This window comes from Syngnathus scovelli, chromosome 4, assembly GCF_024217435.2.
Source record: "Syngnathus scovelli strain Florida chromosome 4, RoL_Ssco_1.2, whole genome shotgun sequence".
Lineage (NCBI taxonomy): Eukaryota > Metazoa > Chordata > Actinopteri > Syngnathiformes > Syngnathidae > Syngnathus > Syngnathus scovelli.
Window position 1 is genome coordinate 14,472,327 of NC_090850.1, and position 19,726 is coordinate 14,492,052.

General features: G+C 41.0%; 1 protein-coding gene across 2 annotated transcripts in view; it reads left to right on the forward strand.

Moving 5' to 3' along the window:
- The window catches only part of myo1ea (myosin IEa), a 32,528-nt gene that overhangs the window by 8,123 nt on the left and 4,679 nt on the right, over nt 1-19,726 (forward strand). For both annotated transcript variants that reach the window (XM_049716989.1, XM_049716990.1), the window contains exons 2-21: nt 2,573-2,716; nt 3,454-3,543; nt 4,360-4,454; nt 7,274-7,361; nt 8,650-8,739; nt 9,420-9,551; nt 10,020-10,154; nt 10,259-10,391; nt 11,414-11,610; nt 11,885-11,965; nt 12,489-12,575; nt 12,670-12,753; nt 13,670-13,837; nt 14,704-14,789; nt 15,680-15,761; nt 15,893-15,999; nt 16,606-16,704; nt 17,569-17,713; nt 19,335-19,449; nt 19,537-19,706. In XM_049716989.1, the coding sequence (XP_049572946.1) occupies nt 2,573-2,716; nt 3,454-3,543; nt 4,360-4,454; nt 7,274-7,361; nt 8,650-8,739; nt 9,420-9,551; nt 10,020-10,154; nt 10,259-10,391; nt 11,414-11,610; nt 11,885-11,965; nt 12,489-12,575; nt 12,670-12,753; nt 13,670-13,837; nt 14,704-14,789; nt 15,680-15,761; nt 15,893-15,999; nt 16,606-16,704; nt 17,569-17,713; nt 19,335-19,449; nt 19,537-19,706 (2,328 nt within the window). The remainder of the gene's footprint in view (nt 1-2,572; nt 2,717-3,453; nt 3,544-4,359; nt 4,455-7,273; nt 7,362-8,649; nt 8,740-9,419; nt 9,552-10,019; nt 10,155-10,258; nt 10,392-11,413; nt 11,611-11,884; nt 11,966-12,488; nt 12,576-12,669; nt 12,754-13,669; nt 13,838-14,703; nt 14,790-15,679; nt 15,762-15,892; nt 16,000-16,605; nt 16,705-17,568; nt 17,714-19,334; nt 19,450-19,536; nt 19,707-19,726) is intronic.

The window sequence follows — 19,726 nt, forward strand, 5'->3', positions numbered from 1 at the left end:
ACCAGCTCGAGTCAAAACACACGAAGCTATTCTCCCAACATTTGACATGCTCCTCCTACGTGCACGACTTATTAGTTCACTCATCATGAATCTGCACTTTTTCATTCCAGACAGGTTAATTGTGGCACACTTGAGAGATGTTTTTTTTTCCCCTTCCACTGGATGGTTTTCCCATACACTCTGCAGTCAATTAGTGATATGAGGCATTTGTGGGTCTTGGCTTTGTCTGTGGAGCCAAAACATGCTTATGTAAAATGCTCAGCATAATTTAAAGCGATGCAGCACATTTTGTGTTACACAATAGGAAGCCACTGTTGTCTTTTGTGTGCTAGGTACATCACTTGAGATCTTTTAAGTTGTTCAAAATTGTGATTGGGTGTTTAGAAAAGGTGGGTGGGGTGAGTCCAATGTAGTTACGCCCCGTTATTCTCAAGGGAACCAGACCAAGCCTTGTCATGACTAATGAAAATGCGTGCGTAGTTGACAACGCCAACACTAAAAATAGAATGATTTTCTTCTGGCAAATAACAAAGTCCAGATTAAGCCGTAATAAATTCATAAAATAGGTAAACTAGCACAATAAAGTATTGAACTTTGAAATGGTAGATCTGCTCCCATTTATCAGTTTCATCTGTTTCATTATTCAAAAACAGTTTTGCTTTCTCTTCAATGCTGTGCATAGAGTACTTTTCTACCTGTATTTTATGAATGTGCCTAACCTTTTCTACAACAAGTAATTAGGTTGGAGAAACTGCCATTTTCATTTAAGTGTTGTGGTTGACTTGCTGGTTTTATTCCACAGACAGAGTATTAAATCTTGCAAATGCTGACGCAGACAGTCTCTTGTATGTTTCTAAGTGACGTTCTTGTCAGCTGAAATGACATGACATTGACAAGGTGGCTCACAGTTGCCGATCCTTTTTTTTTTTTTGTCCGTGTATAAATTCCTGTCTTACTGTTCTTTACTTGGGTTGCGAATGAACCACAGCCCAACAAACCAAAAATAAATCACCCACATGCTTATATAGATAGCCATAGTGAAAAATACAAGTAGCTCAATATAAAACAAGTATTTTTTCGACAAAAGGATTAAAGTACGCTGCTGACAAGTACAATCGGTTCAACAAGTTACTTTAAATGGAGTAAATGTAGCTTCTGCTGTGACCTCTTGAGTGCAAAAGTTGAATCGTCAAAGAAGCATGTTTGTCAAAACTCCCAGACAAATTGCACCTTTTGCTCCTTTGAGTCTGTAATCAACACCGTTTTTGCATAGTTCTCTCCCACTTTTAACCAAACACTCCCTGGCCCAACTTTAAAAAGCACAGTTCTAGCCCCGTGAACTTAACACCTATTACATACGTTTCCATTCCTACTGATGTGACATTGGTATGTTATCGTAGAAAGAAATACGTGTGCATTTACCTGGCCCCACCTATAAAAAGCAGTTGAACATGTTAATGGGTGTGATCTGAAGGATTAATTAGGCAGTAATTGGTTGTTGTACCAGAGAGGGAAAGTACCTAGGTTAGTCTGCAAAAGCTGTGAACATTTTCTTTCATCACACAGTGTGTAAAGTGGTTGATTTTCCTCTTGTAAAATCTAAATTCACCCTGGAAGATGTTAAAAACACACCAGTTCTCTCTATAACAAGTTAATGAGTGTCTGACTTTCCACGAGATTTTAATACAGGCTATGGATTTATTTCAGACAGTGACTGTGGATTGTTTCTCTTCTTTTAGTACTTTTTGATATTATGAAGGAGACTCCCCTCACCATGCTTTCCTACTTTGCTCTTGGGAGGAAGTCAAAGGTTAAATAGTGGATACTCGCAGAGTCATTCTCCGTTCCAGGCCACACTCTGTGATGTGACCTTCTTCCACAGTAGCCACACACTGAGTGACACAACACTGAGTCATAGTGCATGATGGATGATCTCACAGTCAGCATATGCAAAAAAAAAAAAAAAAACAAGAGTTGCATGTTCGGATGTGGAGAGAAGTCGGATCCAAAAAGAAACACATTGCAACAATCACACAATGTGCAGATTTAGAATAAGTGTTCTTGTTTGTTATGTCAGATGACCTCATGGCGTGTGTGTCTCTTTTGGGGAGATGCCACATGCCTCAAAGCCACACTTCTTTTTTTATATTTTATCTATCCATCTTTTATACTGCGTGTGCTAGATAGAGCCTATTCTAGTTTCGTGTGTTTTTTTATAACATTTTTGTCATTTGATTTTTTAAATTAATTTATTTTAAGGTATTTACTGATCAAATGTTTCTTTACTGTTTTATAGACTGCATATATCTGTCTGTTAATATAGGTGATTTATTTATCATTTGAATTCCACTCAAGAAAATGTTAAGTGGGGTGCAAGATTGAACAGAAAATCATGCTTCAATTAATAAATTGAAAACAATCTTCTTTTCAAGCTTAAATGCACATTCTTTCTGCATTTATAAAGTTTTTATCTTTACCTTATTTACTCATCTCATTTTAGGTCTACTAAAAAGTCAAATTCCCTGCCTGTCTGGCCCATCTAACTATTTTTTCCTTGTGTGTTTTATTTTAGGGGGGTCGGGGTCAGTTCGGGTACCACTGGCAGAGCCATAATATCAAACTGAGCGGAGTGGATGACATGGTGCTGCTCAGCAAGATCAACGAGGACGCCATAGTGGACAACCTGAAGAAAAGATACATGGATGACTACATCTTTGTATCCTCACCTTACAGTGGCGCCTCGCACCTCGGCGAGGAATTGCGAGCTTCACTTCACCTCCGCTTTTCCCAGAATAGCCCGATAGTACGTCATCCGCGGCAGTGAGTAACCTCGTTGTCGGAAGCTAACGCCCGCCCCTCCTGCGGTTCAGGGGGCACAGGTCAGCCTGCTACCACTGCCAGATGTTTGACTCACTTGCTCAAAGAAAGAAGATTTCACTGGGGTGCAAACTGACAAAACATCCAATGTGTTTTTTTGCTGATGTCAGGCGGAATCCTTAAAAATAACCACCAAAAAAGTCCCCCGCCCCAAATATATGTTGAGTCACTTACATTGCAATTGCATGAGAAGTTGTGATTTTGCACAGCTCTCAGGGTTTAGTGTTTTTGTAATCCAAGTACACGCACAATTTAGTGAATGACCAACTCATGAATGAAGAACGAAGAAGCCCTTTGAAAAAAAGTTCTTTCAGAAGAAGCATTTTATGGCAGTTCTCGGGGTTGTGAATTTTACTGGCAGCTTCAGGCCTGACATTCTTTTTAAATCTAGATGTTGGTCAGCAAACTGTGCAGCCTACTTGCCTGCTCATTCTAGGCCACCTACAATAGCACTTTTATTTCTCACCAACAGCATTTTGATTTCAATGTAATGTACGCCAATCCCAGTGTGCTTAGCTTTTGCTTTTTCTTTAGATTACACTGCTTTGTATGACCCTTAACCAACATCCTTGTCAGACATACATTGGTCCTGTGCTGATCTCCATCAACCCCTTCAAGCAGATGCCTTATTTCGGGGAAAAAGAAGTGGAGATCTACCAAGGCGCGGTGAGTAGCTGAACTGAACCCGAATGCATCGTCTCAGGCTGTGTCACTGCTGTTTGCGCAGCTTTTAAGATGTTAGCGTCTGCTGAACAAAGTTGCTGAAAAGAACTGGGTTGGATTCAGTGCGAGCGTTCCAGCTGGCGGGGGCAGATGTTGCCTGTCAGGAACTGGCCCTGATCACCGGGAAAGCTTGGCAGTGCCGTCATAGAACTGTGTGTTCGGCCAGCTGCACACTTTAAAGTCCCGGATACTGTAAAAAATCGTCAATATTGTGCAGAGAAATGTACCGGTTGCTTTTAAAAAATAAGAGATTGACTAGCAAATAGCAACTAGGGGAAAAACAAAGGATGCGATGCTTATCTGTACTGTTTAGTGCCAGTACATACTTGTGCACAGCGTTGAGAAAAGTTCAATGATGATAGTGGCCCCAGATCACTGTTAATGTAAAACACGACTTATGCTATCACATTACTCAGTTGTTTGTTTTATTGTTCTCACTCATTTTTTTTATTATCTAATTGGGTTGGACATGTATGTGTCACAACAATGGTGGGATTATCGTCCTCATTTTATTTTGTATGTCACAAAAACATTGCATTTGAACAAGGAAGCGTGTGTAGATTTTTTATAGCATGTGGAATTCAAGAATAGAAAGCGGAAGCAACAGTGCAATGCATGTTTTGAATTATCTTTTGGATAGTAGCGGATATATGGCTGACAACATAGGGAAATCATTTTTTGGTAAATTGATAGTCAACGAAATGTCTGAACAAATCTTTTGAAATGTTCTCTCCTTGTGATTTGTTTCCTTCCCATAAGGCCCAGTATGAGAACCCGCCTCACATCTACGCTCTGGCAGACAACATGTACCGAAACATGATGATCGACCGAGAAAACCAGTGTGTCATCATTAGGTAAAAAGAAAAAAAAATATGGCAAGAAGTGTTTGCTCCGAATGCTCACTCTTATTCAGGATGGGAAATCTGAGCTGATCTATTCTAACTGGAACGCAGTCTAAAGGTGAATATGATTATAGATTAGGAGTGCGGAAGAACAAACCTAACAGGTTCCTCCACCGTCATTATTGGAGGCGACTTACGGGAAAAGATGCCTTTCTTCCAAATATATCATTGTTTATTCTAGTTGACATGGGCTCAGCTGAAAGGAAATATGCTATGATGGCAGCGTCGTCGTTGCTTTCATTGTGGGACTATTATTAGTTTAAACGCAAAAGCAGATCTCCATTTGGACGAAGCCGATGAAACCCAACAACCATCCAATATATTTTTGCATTATCCGTTGCTCAATATGCTGTAAAAACTTAAATGCGTTTGCATCATTTTAAAATTGCTTTTACAAACCTTCAGAAAAGTTACGTGCCATAAATGCTATTTCTATATTGCAAATTTTGCTAATTGTGGCAGTGGTCTGGAACTAAACCCTTGCAAAGGGCCCACATTGAGGGTAAAGTTTATGCCGCTTGTGTGCATTTGTGATTGAAATTGTCTACTTTTGATAGTAAAGTTCTTCCCATAGTTCTCCCATCGCTCCCTTGGTCGCACAACTCCTCTTTTCGCTCTCAATTTGCCCTCTATTGCTCTTCTCTAAGTCTCTATTAAAACCAGAGAGGGACAGATGGCATTGTGGGTTCTGTTTTGGGCGTCTTGCTTCGTCTTTTTTTGGCCTCTGTTGTGAGGTGCTGGCTCATGTGTTGGTTAGTTCTTCGTAGACGGTGGTTTTTGAAGCGTAAAGTACCTTGAGATCATTTCTGATGTGATTTGGCACTGTATAGATAAAATCGGCATCACTTGACAAACAACAGAAAGTGTACCTCCGTGATTTTTGACTCCTTCTTTGAATCAAAAGCTGTTTTCTAGGCCACTTTATGCAGCACTGTGTTGTTTCTGGAGCGAGTTGTGCTGAGAGGAGTGATGTGTCATGATGGGGCCTTTTATCCTATGGTGCAGTCAGTCGCCTGAGCGCCGCGGTTCCTATAGTGCTTACCTCATGATGAATGGATCCTGCTTCAGCACTTTAAGCCTGTTGTGTTTGCCCAGTGAGCACTTGCTCAGTCACTCGCTTTCCCAACATAAAGGCACCCAGTTGGATGATGCGATTGACCAAATCAGCAAACAAATACTGGAAGTGGTGTCATGATGAGGCAAACAAAGGCTGCCGCCAACTGCTGGCCAGGCAGTGTGGTCAGCATTGGCAAGTGTTTGTAATTTTCATTATTTACTTGGAAAATGACCAATATAAGCAGTGATGGGGCGTGAGAAAGTGCACGTAATGCCACATTGTATTCTACGCGTACCTAACGGTATGATCGGTTTGGGTCTCTTGTACTGCCCTTCATGATTTATTTTTGACTCAACATTTACCTAAGTCACCTATTGTGTGTTTGTTACCTAAATCTCATATTTTTAGTGACTGTCATTTTTATTAAATACAGAATGCAGAATTGTGTAAAGAAATTAGCCTTACGTTACAAATCTTACTGTTATTGTCTTGATAAATGAGAGATTGCTTAACTTTAGTTAATGAATCCTTGAAGATGTCTTGACACTCAAGCTTGATATTGATATACCCGAAAGAAACAACACATTTCGATAGGGAGACCCAAAATGTACACTCGCGTGCAGAAGTGTGATGACTTCTACTGTACAGTGAGGACTCGGAGGCCCCATCAGAGCTAAGGTGCCGGACTGTGGGGGAGGGTTAATAGACAAGTGGCTCCCATGACTTCCTCTGGCCGCCTCTAACAGGCTGCAGCTGTTTCTAACACAGCATTTGGCAAGGCAACTCTACTTTAAGGCGATGGAGAAAAAATAACATATAAAAACAAGACTCCACAGCCTTTCGCTGCCAAACCGCATGCGTCCAAATAAGTATGACCCAAAAGTCAAGAAGGGAAAGTAGAGTGTAGGGTGTGGGAATAGGGATGAAGGCAAGTGTGTCCCAACAGGATGTACATGCTGTCACCAATAATATTTATTTAGTTTATGAACACAGTAACATTTGAGAGAACAAACAAATTTCATAGCTATTCTCTTAGCCGGCCAGATTCCTGTCGTGCGTATACTAGGTCACTCAGATTTTTATCACCAACTTCCGGTCGCTATAGGTGAATGTATATCAACAACACTGTCAGCGTCTTCAAAATATACTCGCTTTGTCCAGGAAAGACATCAAGTTGTTGTTCCACAGGACATGCAGCGTTGTGTGTACATAGACTTTTCAGAGACTTAACCTTTTTTACACAATTGTAAAAAAGTACTAAACGGAAAGAAGTGTGACTAAAATACAATTAAAAAAAAGCCTTTATCTACTGTGCTTTATCTTTTGTACGGCAAAATTGATGTGGCGAAAACAAAAGACAACCAATGATAAAGTAATAATATATTTATATTTTGCAACTTCCCATCGTTAAAGTAGACTAACAATTTATGACTGTGAATGTTCTCTAGCACAAAACAGGAACTAAATGCCCAAAACCACAAAGAATCCAGAACTGGGAAAACAATTACGCTGAAAACGAGGACATGCACAAGTTATATTGGTAAAACAATAACTGTGTGAACTGCACAACTTTTCATCATTTTATTCAGTGTATTAGTTAAAGATAACAGGAGAAAGCACAATTTGTCTCTGAACGACATAACTTTTCCTCATCTTATTTAGTGTCTAAGTTAAAGATAATAAGACAATACATGTTGCATTTTGTCTCTTTCAGTGGCGAGAGTGGAGCCGGCAAGACTGTGGCGGCCAAATACATAATGGGATACATCTCCAGAGTGTCGGGAGGTGGACCAAGGGTGCAGGTGAGAACTTCTTCAATCATGTCAAAAACATTTTCACAATCCTTTTTTTGTACTTGAATCCACAATTAATGGTCGATTTGTGGTGCAGGAAATCAAAGTGCCTCGCTTCGACAAACCAGTATTCTCTCTCCAGCTATCTGTCATCGTCTGAAATAAGCACGTCTTGTTTCTTAGCTTGATAAAGATCTAAATGTGACAAGGAAATGCCTGCAATGCAACTACAGTTGAATTACATATTTTGCATTCACTTCAGTGCCGACCCCCCCCACACAGAAACAAATCGGAAAACATTTTTAGGCTGTTCATGACGTTGCATTATTACTCAGAACTTCATGGCTGATCAGTTGTCCTGGTTTCCATTAAGCCAAACAGTACAGTTCAATTCAGTTCACCACGAAATTCTGGAACAGTAAAACCCAAAGTGGCTCGCGTTTCCAATGCTTGTCGGCCGGGCGTGATAGCGATAGCTGCAGCAGCTCAGTGAGTAGTCTGACATAATAGTAGTGTGGCCAGCATGTATAAAATACCTTAAAGGGATACTTGACTTAAAGTATGAGAATTGGAACGGAAAACAACTTGAGTAGCAGTCAGTAGAATATTACTTGAGTAGAAGTCTTAAAGCATATGACATTAAATACATATAAGTCTCAAAAGTAGTTTTCTGTTATTCAATATACTCAAGTATTTGAAGTAAAGCTATTTTAATAAATGAGTAGTTAGTCTTTTTTATTGACAGTGGTTCTTTAGAGTTTCATCCACATTTTCTACATACACCAATATAGCGATTCTCTAAACAGTATATAAATAATCTGCGATATCTAAAAATATGTCATATATTAGCTAAGAGAAAAGTACAGTGTTAATGTAGCCAGTATTTCAGCGCCTTCTTAGAGAATAACAAATGCTGAAACGATAAACAGGTAGACGTGGACAATCAGACGTTTAAGCAAGCACCTGAAAATCTTGTCGTGCATTTTAGCTCCATCCTGAAATGTCACCAATATCTCGATCTTTTTACAGAGTAGTATAATTTATTCCAGTCCGCATAAAATGACTGGAAGTCTGTCATTTCAATCCTATGAGAGTACGCAAAGGAAAGATGTCCTCCAGACAGTGCGTGTTTGTACAATAAGAGTGTGCGAGTGGAAAGTTCCAGAATCACACTCACTAGTGAGGGTGTGAAGAATGTGATGTCTTTACCAAATACACTCTACGGTACGTGTGTGTGTGCATGTGTGTGTGAGTGTGAAATGTCGTTCATTGTGCATGTCCCTGTGTGTCGTTGCAGCACGTCAAAGACATCATCCTGCAATCCAACCCACTGTTGGAGGCCTTTGGGAACGCCAAGACAGTTAGGAACAACAACTCCAGTAGATTTGTAAGACTTCCCAATACCTCACACCATAAGCAAAGTCATACAGACGTACACATAGAGAGGCAGTTAGCTCATCCAACTGGTAACCTCCATAGCTTTCTGTTTGCAAAAACTTCCCCAGTTATATGTATGATGGTTAGCTTCTTAAAATGAAAACCAACCATTCCAACGAAATGGTCTTGCGGTTTACTTGGCACAAAACTGTTTTGCAAGGTGGGGGACCGTTTTCCTGTTGGGACCATTTGAGTCGTCTATACTAAATTTATATGATGCAAAAATTGAGCACATGTTTATTCTATATTATGAGTGTGTGGGTTCCTCTATTTGTCTTTAGAATTGCCTGGCGGGCCAGATCAAGTGCTCTGTATATGGCCCACAGACCGTAGGTCCCACATCCCTGCTGTATTGTTTCGGGAAGAATCTCTTCATTTTGGCTCCATCAGCCTTAAATAACTGCTTTTGAGGTCGTGTCTTTGGATGAATAATGTGTCTATTCAGTGTCGGGCTACTGCTCTCAGTTTGAGTGCGCCTGGAAAAGACATCACGTTACACGCCCGTCTGGTGAAAGAAAGTGAAAATGCAGTCAAAGGCTCATATGGAAGCACACACAGGAGCACGTCAGAGCCCACAGCTCCTGTTTGTGAGCCCACTCCACTGGTCAAAATGTCTCTCTGGTCCATCAGGGGAAATACTTTGAGATCCAGTTCAGCAATGGCGGCGAGCCAGACGGGGGGAAAATCTCCAACTTCCTTCTGGAGAAGTCACGTGTCGTCATGAGGAATCCTGGCGAGAGGAGTTTCCATATATTCTATCAGGTGGGGGCTACTTGTGACCTGTGCAGCAATGAGAAAATGGTTGGCTCACCAACACAGTCTGTGAGGGGAAATCAGGATATGGACTCAAGTATTGGGCTGCAATCTCATAATCGTTCATGTATCAAACGGGGAGTGGGCTAGAGCCTCGACTTGACCCACTTTAAACGCTTCTACGATGAACTCAAACAGATTGGGAGCCATTAGGCCCTCTTAGTTTTCGTAAATAATACCTATTGATCTGGATTAATGGACAGAAATTTTCCCAAATGCACTCCCAACATTTTCCCAAAAGCGATAATAGCACTAAATGACAATCCAACTCCTTAATTCCTTCTGTTTTCACTTCCTGTAAGTGCAATGGTAAATGATGAACCATTTGGCTCCTTGAAAATGTGTTTTAACTCGTGTATCTCGAATCTGATGGATGTGAACCAGCACAGCATTTGATGTCATTATGTCTGTGTACAGTTGATAGAAGGCGCGGGCGAAGACCAGAAGAACAGCCTTGGAATCACAACTTTGGATTACTACACTTACCTCAACCAGTCTGGTTCTTACAAAGTGGACGACATTAATGACAAAAATGACTTCCAGGAGACCATGGTAATGTACCGCAGCACCCACTGAACGCATACTTCTCTGTCCCAGTGAGTGCCTCCACAGAAGCCTTCAAGTTCATCGTCATTGTTGGCTCTTGGTGTTGCTAGCATGCCATGAAGGTGATCGGCATCTCGGATCAGGACCGTGCCATGGTGCTTCAGATTGTGGCTGGCGTCCTGCACGTGGGCAACATCAGCTTCAAGGAGGCAGGCAACTACGCTGCTGTGGAGAGTGAAGAGTGTAAGTGGCCACTTTTCCAAGGAGGTTGTCAAGAGATCCCGTTTTGAAGGCGTGGACAGCAGAAGGCTGAAAAAGTGCTTAGACACCAGGGCAAGTTGTATAAATCATTTGTGACACCAGTCCTGGAACATTTCTGACATTCCTCAGTAAGCTAAAATAGCTCTCCATTTACGCATCAAATACTGGGCGTGGCTGCAAATGGATTAATTTAGCATGTGGAATGTGATTGATCAAACTTGATGAATGTTCTCTCTACGTCTGTCTCCTTTGTGTCTGTTCGTCTATATGTCTGTTGGTCTGCTTTTGTACTCGTGCATGTCTCTGTCCACTTAACTGCCCATTTGTCTTCTTCTCTTGTCTCCTGTACTTAGCTCGCCTGTTATGTGTGCATTTATTTCGTTTCTTACTGTCTATCTGTCCACTTGTTGTCAGTCTATCCATCAATGCTCTTGTCTTCCACATTCTTGCCAGCTGCCACTTTGTTTAACCAAAAGCTCCCATGGTGCAACCTGATGTACAATGGCCACCAACACAAAAGGCGACTTTTACACCCGCTCCAAGCCAAAAGGAGAACTAGTGCAGTGGCATGACACATTCCCAGACGCAGTCAATGTGCAGACTTGAGGGCCATTTCCTTTTAAGGGAAGTGAGTCACGTTATTAAGTCAGGGAGGGTCCCTCAGGGGACAGAATTAACGCCAAGTTGGGGAAAATGCGCTTGGCCTTTTTTAAGCAGCTTGTATTCAGTAGTCATTTTTCCTGACGTGTATTTCAGTTGCGTAAGACTAAAATGCCACTGTTTGCTAAATTTGAACACACTGATGTCATTCCTGGATACATTTCTGTTTGGACTTAAAACTTTATCTTCGCTTGATAAGAGTGAATGCAGCACAGAATGTGAATAGAACAGTCACACCATTGTAACCGCTGCCTACAATTTGGGCACGTGTACGCCTTTTACAATTTCCTTTCACTAATTTCCCAAGTATGTGTTTTTAATTGTCTTTTCCTTTTCCCTTACAGTTCTAGCCTTCCCTGCCTTCTTGCTGGGTATTGACCAGAACCGCCTGAAGGAGAAACTGACCAGTCGCAAGATGGACAGCAAATGGGGCAGCACCAAGGAGTCCATTGACGTGACCTTGAACGTGGAGCAGGCGTGTTACACACGTGACGCTCTCTCCAAAGCATTGCACTCGCGTGTGTTTGACTTCCTAGTTGAGGTAGCTGTCACTCGTTGCACTCATACACCATTAGAATGAGCGGAAAATCATACGTACATATATTCAGACCCTTCAATTTATTTCTGATTTTATTTGCACTTTTAATTATTATCTTTCTGGTTGTTGTTTGAGTTCTTAGTTTGGTCACTGTGAACAGTGTAATATCTCAGAGGAGAAGCTACTGTAAATGAAGTTGAATCCGTCTGTCTTGCTGTCTTAAATACATTCAAAAATCTTCACAAAATGTAATTCACCACCTTTTCTTTTCCTTCAGTCCATCAATAAAGCCATGGTAAAGGATCACCAGGAGTTGAATGTCGGCGTTTTGGACATTTACGGATTTGAGATTTTCCAAGTGAGTGTTTGACAAGATGTCACAGAGTAAGCATTAAATCAACAGGTCTTAAGGTCGAACATATAAACAGATTAAACACACAGGATAAGACCTCTCTGGGTCTCCATCTCTTGATTGAAAGAGCAGATGCTAAGCTGTACAATTAATCTGATTATGTGTTTGTGTAGTTGCTTTTATTAGATCGTTGTTGCTTTTCTATGGATTACTAATAAGGCGTCAACATTACGGTCTGCGAATTGAATCAAATTCCATAGTTTCAAGGCTTTCTTTGCACGCTCCAAAAAGGTAATCAAGAGAGGAAGACGCAGACGAGTAGCACATAAGGCTCGGACCGAAGGTCCATTGTATGTGCTGTGAATTACATAATGTGGCCTTTCCTCTTGATAGCAGGCAGCTTGCTTAAAGCTCCCACCCCAAACAAAGCCCACTGAGCTCAGAGGATATCCGTCTTCAGCAGTAGACAAAGCTCGCTTAGCATGTTTGCCTTTTATTAACCATGCGTTGTCCCTCCCCCTTGTTTTAGAAAAATGGCTTTGAGCAGTTCTGCATCAACTTTGTGAATGAAAAACTGCAGCAAATTTTCATTGAGCTGACACTAAAGGCTGAACAGGTGACGTTCCTCAACATCATTTTTACATGTTTTTTTTTTATCATTTCCTTCCTCAATGGGTGGTTTATATTCTGCCTCTCTTCTGTGTTTATAGGAGGAGTATGTTCAGGAGGGCATCAAGTGGAGTCCTATTGAGTACTTTAATAACAAGATCGTCTGTGACCTCATCGAGAGCAAAGTAAATACAATTATGGTTACTGTACATGCATCCAGGTTAAATGTACACGTCGATATAATGTTTCTTTTTCTGCAATGTGAAAAGTAGGATTGCGATCTTTCAACTAGTAGCTTAGTGTGTGATTAAGAGTGATTATAATGAGATTCATCAGTCCCGCTGAGATGTCTAAGAGCTTTAAAACAAGCTGCTAGTGTCTGAGAGGAGGCATACAGTAGCTCCGTATCAGCGCCTTATGCTTCAACTGCAAGTTCACAAGCGTCGACTTGTGTGAGTGTCAAACGGGGCAACACTGTTGACTCGTGTGTGTCCACTGGACCCCCACGCTGCTCCACACACTGTCACATTTATACCATGGCTTTTACAACTCGTCTCTATGACTATATCATCCTATCCTTTATACTATTGAGGGGCTGTTTATCATCAATCCCTGAATGCCCTTTAGATTCATCCATCTCTTTCTTTGTGTTTTCTTGGCATGTTTGGATGAATCAATAAGTAGGTCCATAACACATAAAGGGACATTACCAAATTGCAAATTTGTCTCCACCAGCCAGTACCGGGGCACAAAACTAGAAAATCATTCACTGTCACATTCACACATATGGACGGTTTAAAACTGAAAACAGAAAAAAAGAAAATAAATGTTTCTTCACTTTTTGCTCATCATCATTTTTATTTATGCTTTTAATTTACACTAAGGAAATCTGTAAGCTACAAATCTGGATACATTTTAATGGGTCCTTTCCATACATACATTTTAATGTAAGACAAAATCAGCACAATCCCGCTTACTGGAAGAACTTTCTCAAACAACCAAAAATACCTAGTACCAGATGGAAGATATAATCAAGATAAAATGAAAATGTAATAATGGTGAATGACTGTTTTTTTTTTTTTTCCCCCTTCAACTTCCCAGAATCCTCCTGGCATTATGAGCATTCTGGACGACGTGTGTGCCACCATGCATGCGGTCGGCGAGGGGGCGGACCAGACTATGCTGCAGAAGCTCCGCATGCAGATCAACACTCACGAGCACTTCAACAGCTGGAACCAAGGCTTCATTATTCACCACTACGCCGGCAAGGTCTGTCCGCTCTCTATAAACATGAACACACACATTAGGTACACGTGCAAAATTTGTTTTAATTAAACTCAGATTAGATGAACATTCAGAGGTGAATTTGTAATAATGGGCAATGGCCTGTCTGGAACAGATTCATGGCATTTCCATACATTTTAATGGGGAAAGACGATTTTAGATGGAAATGTTTTGTGGTCACAGAATGAATTGTTAGAAAGTTTTATGCTTAAGGTCAGTTCTCCTTCATAAATTTGTGACCATAAAGTTACTCCACCTTGTTTTTGGTGGTGTGCAGCATTATTAAATTGTTATTTCAGTGTGGGATTTGCTGCTGCTTCCTATAAATATATCTTCTAATCCTGGTGGTTAGAGTTCTGGTGATGATGTCATCATCTTTTTTGGGGGGTTTAAACCAACATTTCTGTTGCATGTCTGCTTTGTCCATTTTTGTAGGTTCAGCACACCTGTTACGCAACAGCGTGACACCTAATCCTCAGCCGTACTTATTTTTTAATATTTTCTTTCATTTTGGGCTCTGGCGGTCATCGTCCTCCTCCAGATGTTCGGTGGCCTCGGCCTGCCACACATGCCACATGCTTATGAGCCATGCCATAATAACTTGAGGGGCTCCCATCACCAGATATTCCTCCATTATCAGGCTACGGCAGCAGAGGGATAATATTGCTCAATTTATGCTCTGTTTTTAATACCAGAACACCTGTGAGGCATAAACTCATTTTTCCCCCAATCTCATAAAATATAATCCATCGATTTAGTCCTATTATTTTCCCACATGTGCAATTTTCATCCCGTTCAAGGTTTAAACAGTGGAGCCTAACCTTCCATAATGGCCCTCTGCTCCTTTCCAGGTGTCCTACGACGCAGAAGGATTTTGTGAAAGGAACCGAGACGTTCTTTTCAGTGACCTCATTGAGTTGATGCAGAGCAGTAAAATGTGAGTCATTTCTGTTTCAATGCAGCCACCTGAGATCACATTAGATGTTTTTTTGTTCATTGGTGGGTGGGATTATTCCCTTTGTGCATTAGTTACTTGTTTGACGGTGTCTAAATTTTATAATTTATTCAACCTGGATTTTTTATGATAAATCTTCTTCCATTGAGGCAGTACAGTGGCATAGCAAAATGAAAGTCAAGGTACAATTACCGTACATGCAATAAAAACATGTGGCCGTCATAAAGGAAGTTCAGGAAGGAAGGCAACCGCCTCATTCTTGAGCGTAGCAGGTTAAAAGAGAAGAAAGAAATGACCGATGTCCAGCTGCGCGTTATTCGTACACACAACCTGCGGGCCTTTGTTCTCCGGCCATCCAGCTTCGAGGCCCACGCTCAAATCCAAATAAACCTAGATAGAAAACAAAATGGGCGAAGAATTCCGACAAGAGAAAGGTTAATAAAATAACAACTACATGTGTCAACTGTAGAGTCGCTGAGTGCATTTTTTTTTTTAATAAGACAAAAGGAGGCAAAAACCTGTGAATTATAGTTACGCTCAGCCCAATTGGATTATTGCCAAGTCGGTTTTTAATGTTTTTGTAAGACAAGAAAAAAATACACAACAAAGAAGTGTTCAATTACCTCGGTTCAGTCTTGGCAGCACATGTGCATTTTCACTTTCTCAGGCAGATTTTCTTCCTGTCAGTGTAAAGCGAATCATTTCCCAGTTTAACCATCTACACCTGTGACCTTGTGTGGGCTTGAAATGTAAATTGTTGACGTTTGGCAAAGGCCTTTCGGTTGATGAATCATTAACTGCATTTTTGTTTTGGGTTGCCGAGGGATGATGGGTGATGATAAGCGACTCTGCTCACCTTTGTCCTCCAACAGAGCTTTCTTCAGAGCTCTCTTCCCTGAAAACCTCAATGCGGAGAAGAAGGGTCGACCCACTACTGCAGGCAGTAAAATAAAGGTAAAATAAAATAATTTCAATACGTCATTTTATGTGGCTCTATAAAACACGTAATGCAAAATCTGAGAAATTGCTTCACTTTTAACATTGAGATATTGCAAGCATTTTACATGTTGTTTTCAACCAACTAGAAACAAGCCAACGACCTGGTGGGCACATTAATGAAATGTACTCCCCATTACATCCGCTGCATCAAACCCAACGAGACCAAGAAACCCAGAGACTGGGAAGAGGGCCGGTAAGCGAGCGAGTCATTGTGACCTCTTTCTTCATCACCTTCCTGCCTCCCTCCTCCATCCATTTTTTTTTTAACTCTCCATCTAAGGCCATCTTACGATGCGGGACGTGCCCCTTCTTTATCGCTTTCTTTCAGTTTCCCGCCCAGAGGGCTGAGAAGTACTTGCATTGTATTGTTCACAGCCTATGTACTTCCTGTTGAGTCGGACCCATTAATTAGCACCGGAACCGATGTTTTGACGGGAAGTCTGAGTGTACGTAGTAGATAGTTGGTTATATGTTATGGAAAAGGTTGCTCATAAGATTGAGAATTTTTTGTCCCTTTTTTAAGTATTCGGCCCAATTATAACAGAGAACAATCAGATGGCAGTACTGTTAAAAAAAAGCTTCCTGTGTGGCAGTCGACAGCTACTGTGCCACCTACAGGACTCTCCCAGCAATTTTTTTTTCAAATTAACTCAGTCATATGGACAAGGGATTAGTTCAAAACCATGTTTGTTGGACTGTTGAAAATAAAACTTTTATGCTTAAAACAAAAGTCAAATAAGTCATACAAATAATAATAAGTCAGGTGTCATTTTGTTGATGCATATGTTTTTGTGTTCAGTGTGAAGCATCAAGTGGAATATCTGGGCCTGAAGGAAAACATTAGGGTGAGGCGTGCTGGCTACGCCTATCGCCGTGTCTTCAGGAAGTTCCTCCACAGGTAACACAACCTCCAACATGAAGAGTCTGTAGCTTTGCCAGAAGCAGCAATGAAAGAATTTGGAAGAACCAATTTTGGATCCTTAGGAATTTTCCAATCAGGCTCGTAGGTCAGTTAGTCGGAAAAATGACTTAAATCGGAATCATCAGTTTATATTTATGTATCTTTTTTTAAATTAGTGAAATAATTGAGATTTATGTAACAGTCAGATAAAAGATGATAAGCATTAATGAGGTGCAAGTTGGAACTATTTGACATTTGGCTCTAATCACGCTGGCCAGCATTAATCCTACCTTAATTAAAATAGATGACACACAATCTCTAACTCGCGTGTTCAAAGGCTTTCTGAATGCCAGATACAATATACAAGTGAGGTATTTTGGGAACACTTAAAGTATTTGCAATTACTGTTCAGCATTTTAGCATAATAGAGAGCGCAATGAGCAGAACCATCAACCTTCATTCAGTGTCATTAGTGAAAGAGATGTTTAAATGTGTTCCAAGAGGTCTTCAAAGAAACTCTTTGCTTAGTGCAAATACTTTGCTCTAAAGTATACACAGGAGCAGCTATTAAAACAATATATGTAATTTAAGCATGTTTTGACATTCTCAGCCTAAAGTTTGAATTTCTTGCATGTCTTTTACATGAAAAACCTTCTCAGTAGCGACATGTCATAATCAACAATATTTCAAGAGTGACGAAATAAGGCTATATCCACTATGGAAGCGAGACATAATCCAGCTCAGGAACGATCTGACGTCTGTCCTGGTGTCACCACAGACCTTTAGACTGGGACATAAGCACAACTCCGAGTGGATCATGACACTCCTCAGTGAGATTTGCCAAACTTTTTTTTTTCGCAGGTATGCCATCCTTACCAGAGAGTCCTGGCCCTCATGGCAAGGTGATGAGAAACAAGGCGTCCTCCACCTCATGCGCTCCGTCAACATGGACCAGGATCAGTTCCAGCTGGGCCAGACCAAGGTGTTCGTCAAAGCCCCCGAGTCGGTAGGTTTTTGCCTCTGAGCATTCCACTAAGTCATACACATTGTATATGTTTTGTTTAAGTGTAGGGTGTAGAGCCCTGACGCAGTTTTGCCTCTTTTGGCCTACTGGAATGAACTATAATGCCCACTATTCATTATGCCTCACTGGTAACATGTAGTTAACCAAATCGTGTGCTAAATCTGTCCTGCAAGTGTGCAAATTTGTGATACAGGAGTGGAATGAATGTGACAAGTAGTGACATGGTTGGTTGTTCTACTCGTGAAGCCAAAGAAACGTACACGTACGTGAAGGGTAATGGAATAAATGCCCAAACAGATTTCCATAGGCATCAGTATCCCAAATCGACGTAGGGGAGGAGACGCCACCCGAGCCGTCGCCCCGCGTCAGCATTGACTCAACAAAGTACGCAGTGTGGTTGCAGAGTTGACACAACATCCAATAGACTCGACTTTTTTTTTTCCACCCTGTCCATTTTTTATGAAAGCGCCGCTTGTGTCGTGTCTGTGCTCGTGCCTGTTGAGATTTGTATACATCACACGCACGCACGTGTAGAAATGAATGCACAGGCAACTTAGTCTTAATTCATCTTCACAGCTGATACTGAATGTTACTTATTCACCAGTAGCCGCCCCCTCCACCCCCTCCCCCGCCTCATGCTCAAAGTCCACGTCACCGAGGTGCGCTTATGAAAGTCAAATATGACACCGAATGAAAGCGGCTGACAGGCTTCTCAAAACAAACCTTTTTCTGCGATAAGACAGGCTGGCTAATTATGTTTCGGACCGAATTGGGTTTTTTTTTCAGTTGTTAGTCGAAACAAGTGAAGATTGTTTGATGCTATACCAGATGGCCGCAAAGACCTAAAGTGGTGATTGATGATCTGGCGAGAGCTGTCATTCATATTATTAAGCAAAATATCGACACCCTGGCTGGAGTGACATTTTATGCTGAATGGTGTGAAATGACATGGGAAAGTGGAAAAAGACAAAATGTTCTAAATATAATACAGTACAAGTATTTTTATGTACATTTAATTTGAAACGCTGCTCTACTTAGTTTACAGAACACGAGTTTTGAAAGTGACTTACACTCTGCGGCTTCTGTTTTATCATAATGAGCCATAATTTTTTTTTTTTTAATCCCCAAAAGAACATTGATGTATGCATGTGCTATTTGCAAAAGTTTTAAACAGCAAATATTATTTGAAAATGCGGAATCAGCAGTTAGAGAAACAACCTTTTTCTTTTCTTTTACCACAGTGTCACCTGCTGGCCAACGTGTAATTCATGTAACCTTAGATGACCCAGAATAGGAAAATAGTACTGTATAAAACAGGCCATCTGTTATTTTTGTGCATTGTTAGCAAATATTGTTGCGGTGTGTCACACTCTTAGTTTTTTTATTCAATTATTCCATAATAACTCAATCAAAGGTGAGCCATTATTTGTAGTAAATACACTATTTTCTGACTATGTTAAATTGGGTAATTTCTCACAGGACACCTGAAGAATTTTCTCGGCAAAAAGACGTACAAAATGGTCGTCTTTTTGGTGTCTATGTATTTTAGTCCATTTGGGAGGTTTGCGATTGATTTCTAAATGATTCTGCCCTCTATGGACAGCTCTTTCTGCTTGAGGAGACCAGGGAGCGCAAGTTTGATGGCTATGCCAGAGCCATCCAAAAAGCCTGGCGGAAATACGCAGCCCGCAAGAAGTACGTCCAGATGCGAGAGGAAGGTACGTCAATTGTTACATCCAAGCCCAGTGTGCATATTGTGCTTTGCTCACAATGTTTTTGTGTTGTGTTTTTGCATGTGTGTATAGCATCTGACCTCCTGCTGAATCACAAGGAAAGGCGACGACACAGCATCAACAGAAACTTTGTGGGAGACTATCTGGGCATGGATGACAGGCCGGAGCTACGGCAGTTTTTGGCCAAGAGGGAGAAGATCGACTTTGCGGACAAAGTCACCAAATATGATCGCCGATTCAAGGTGGGTTTGAACCTCGGTTC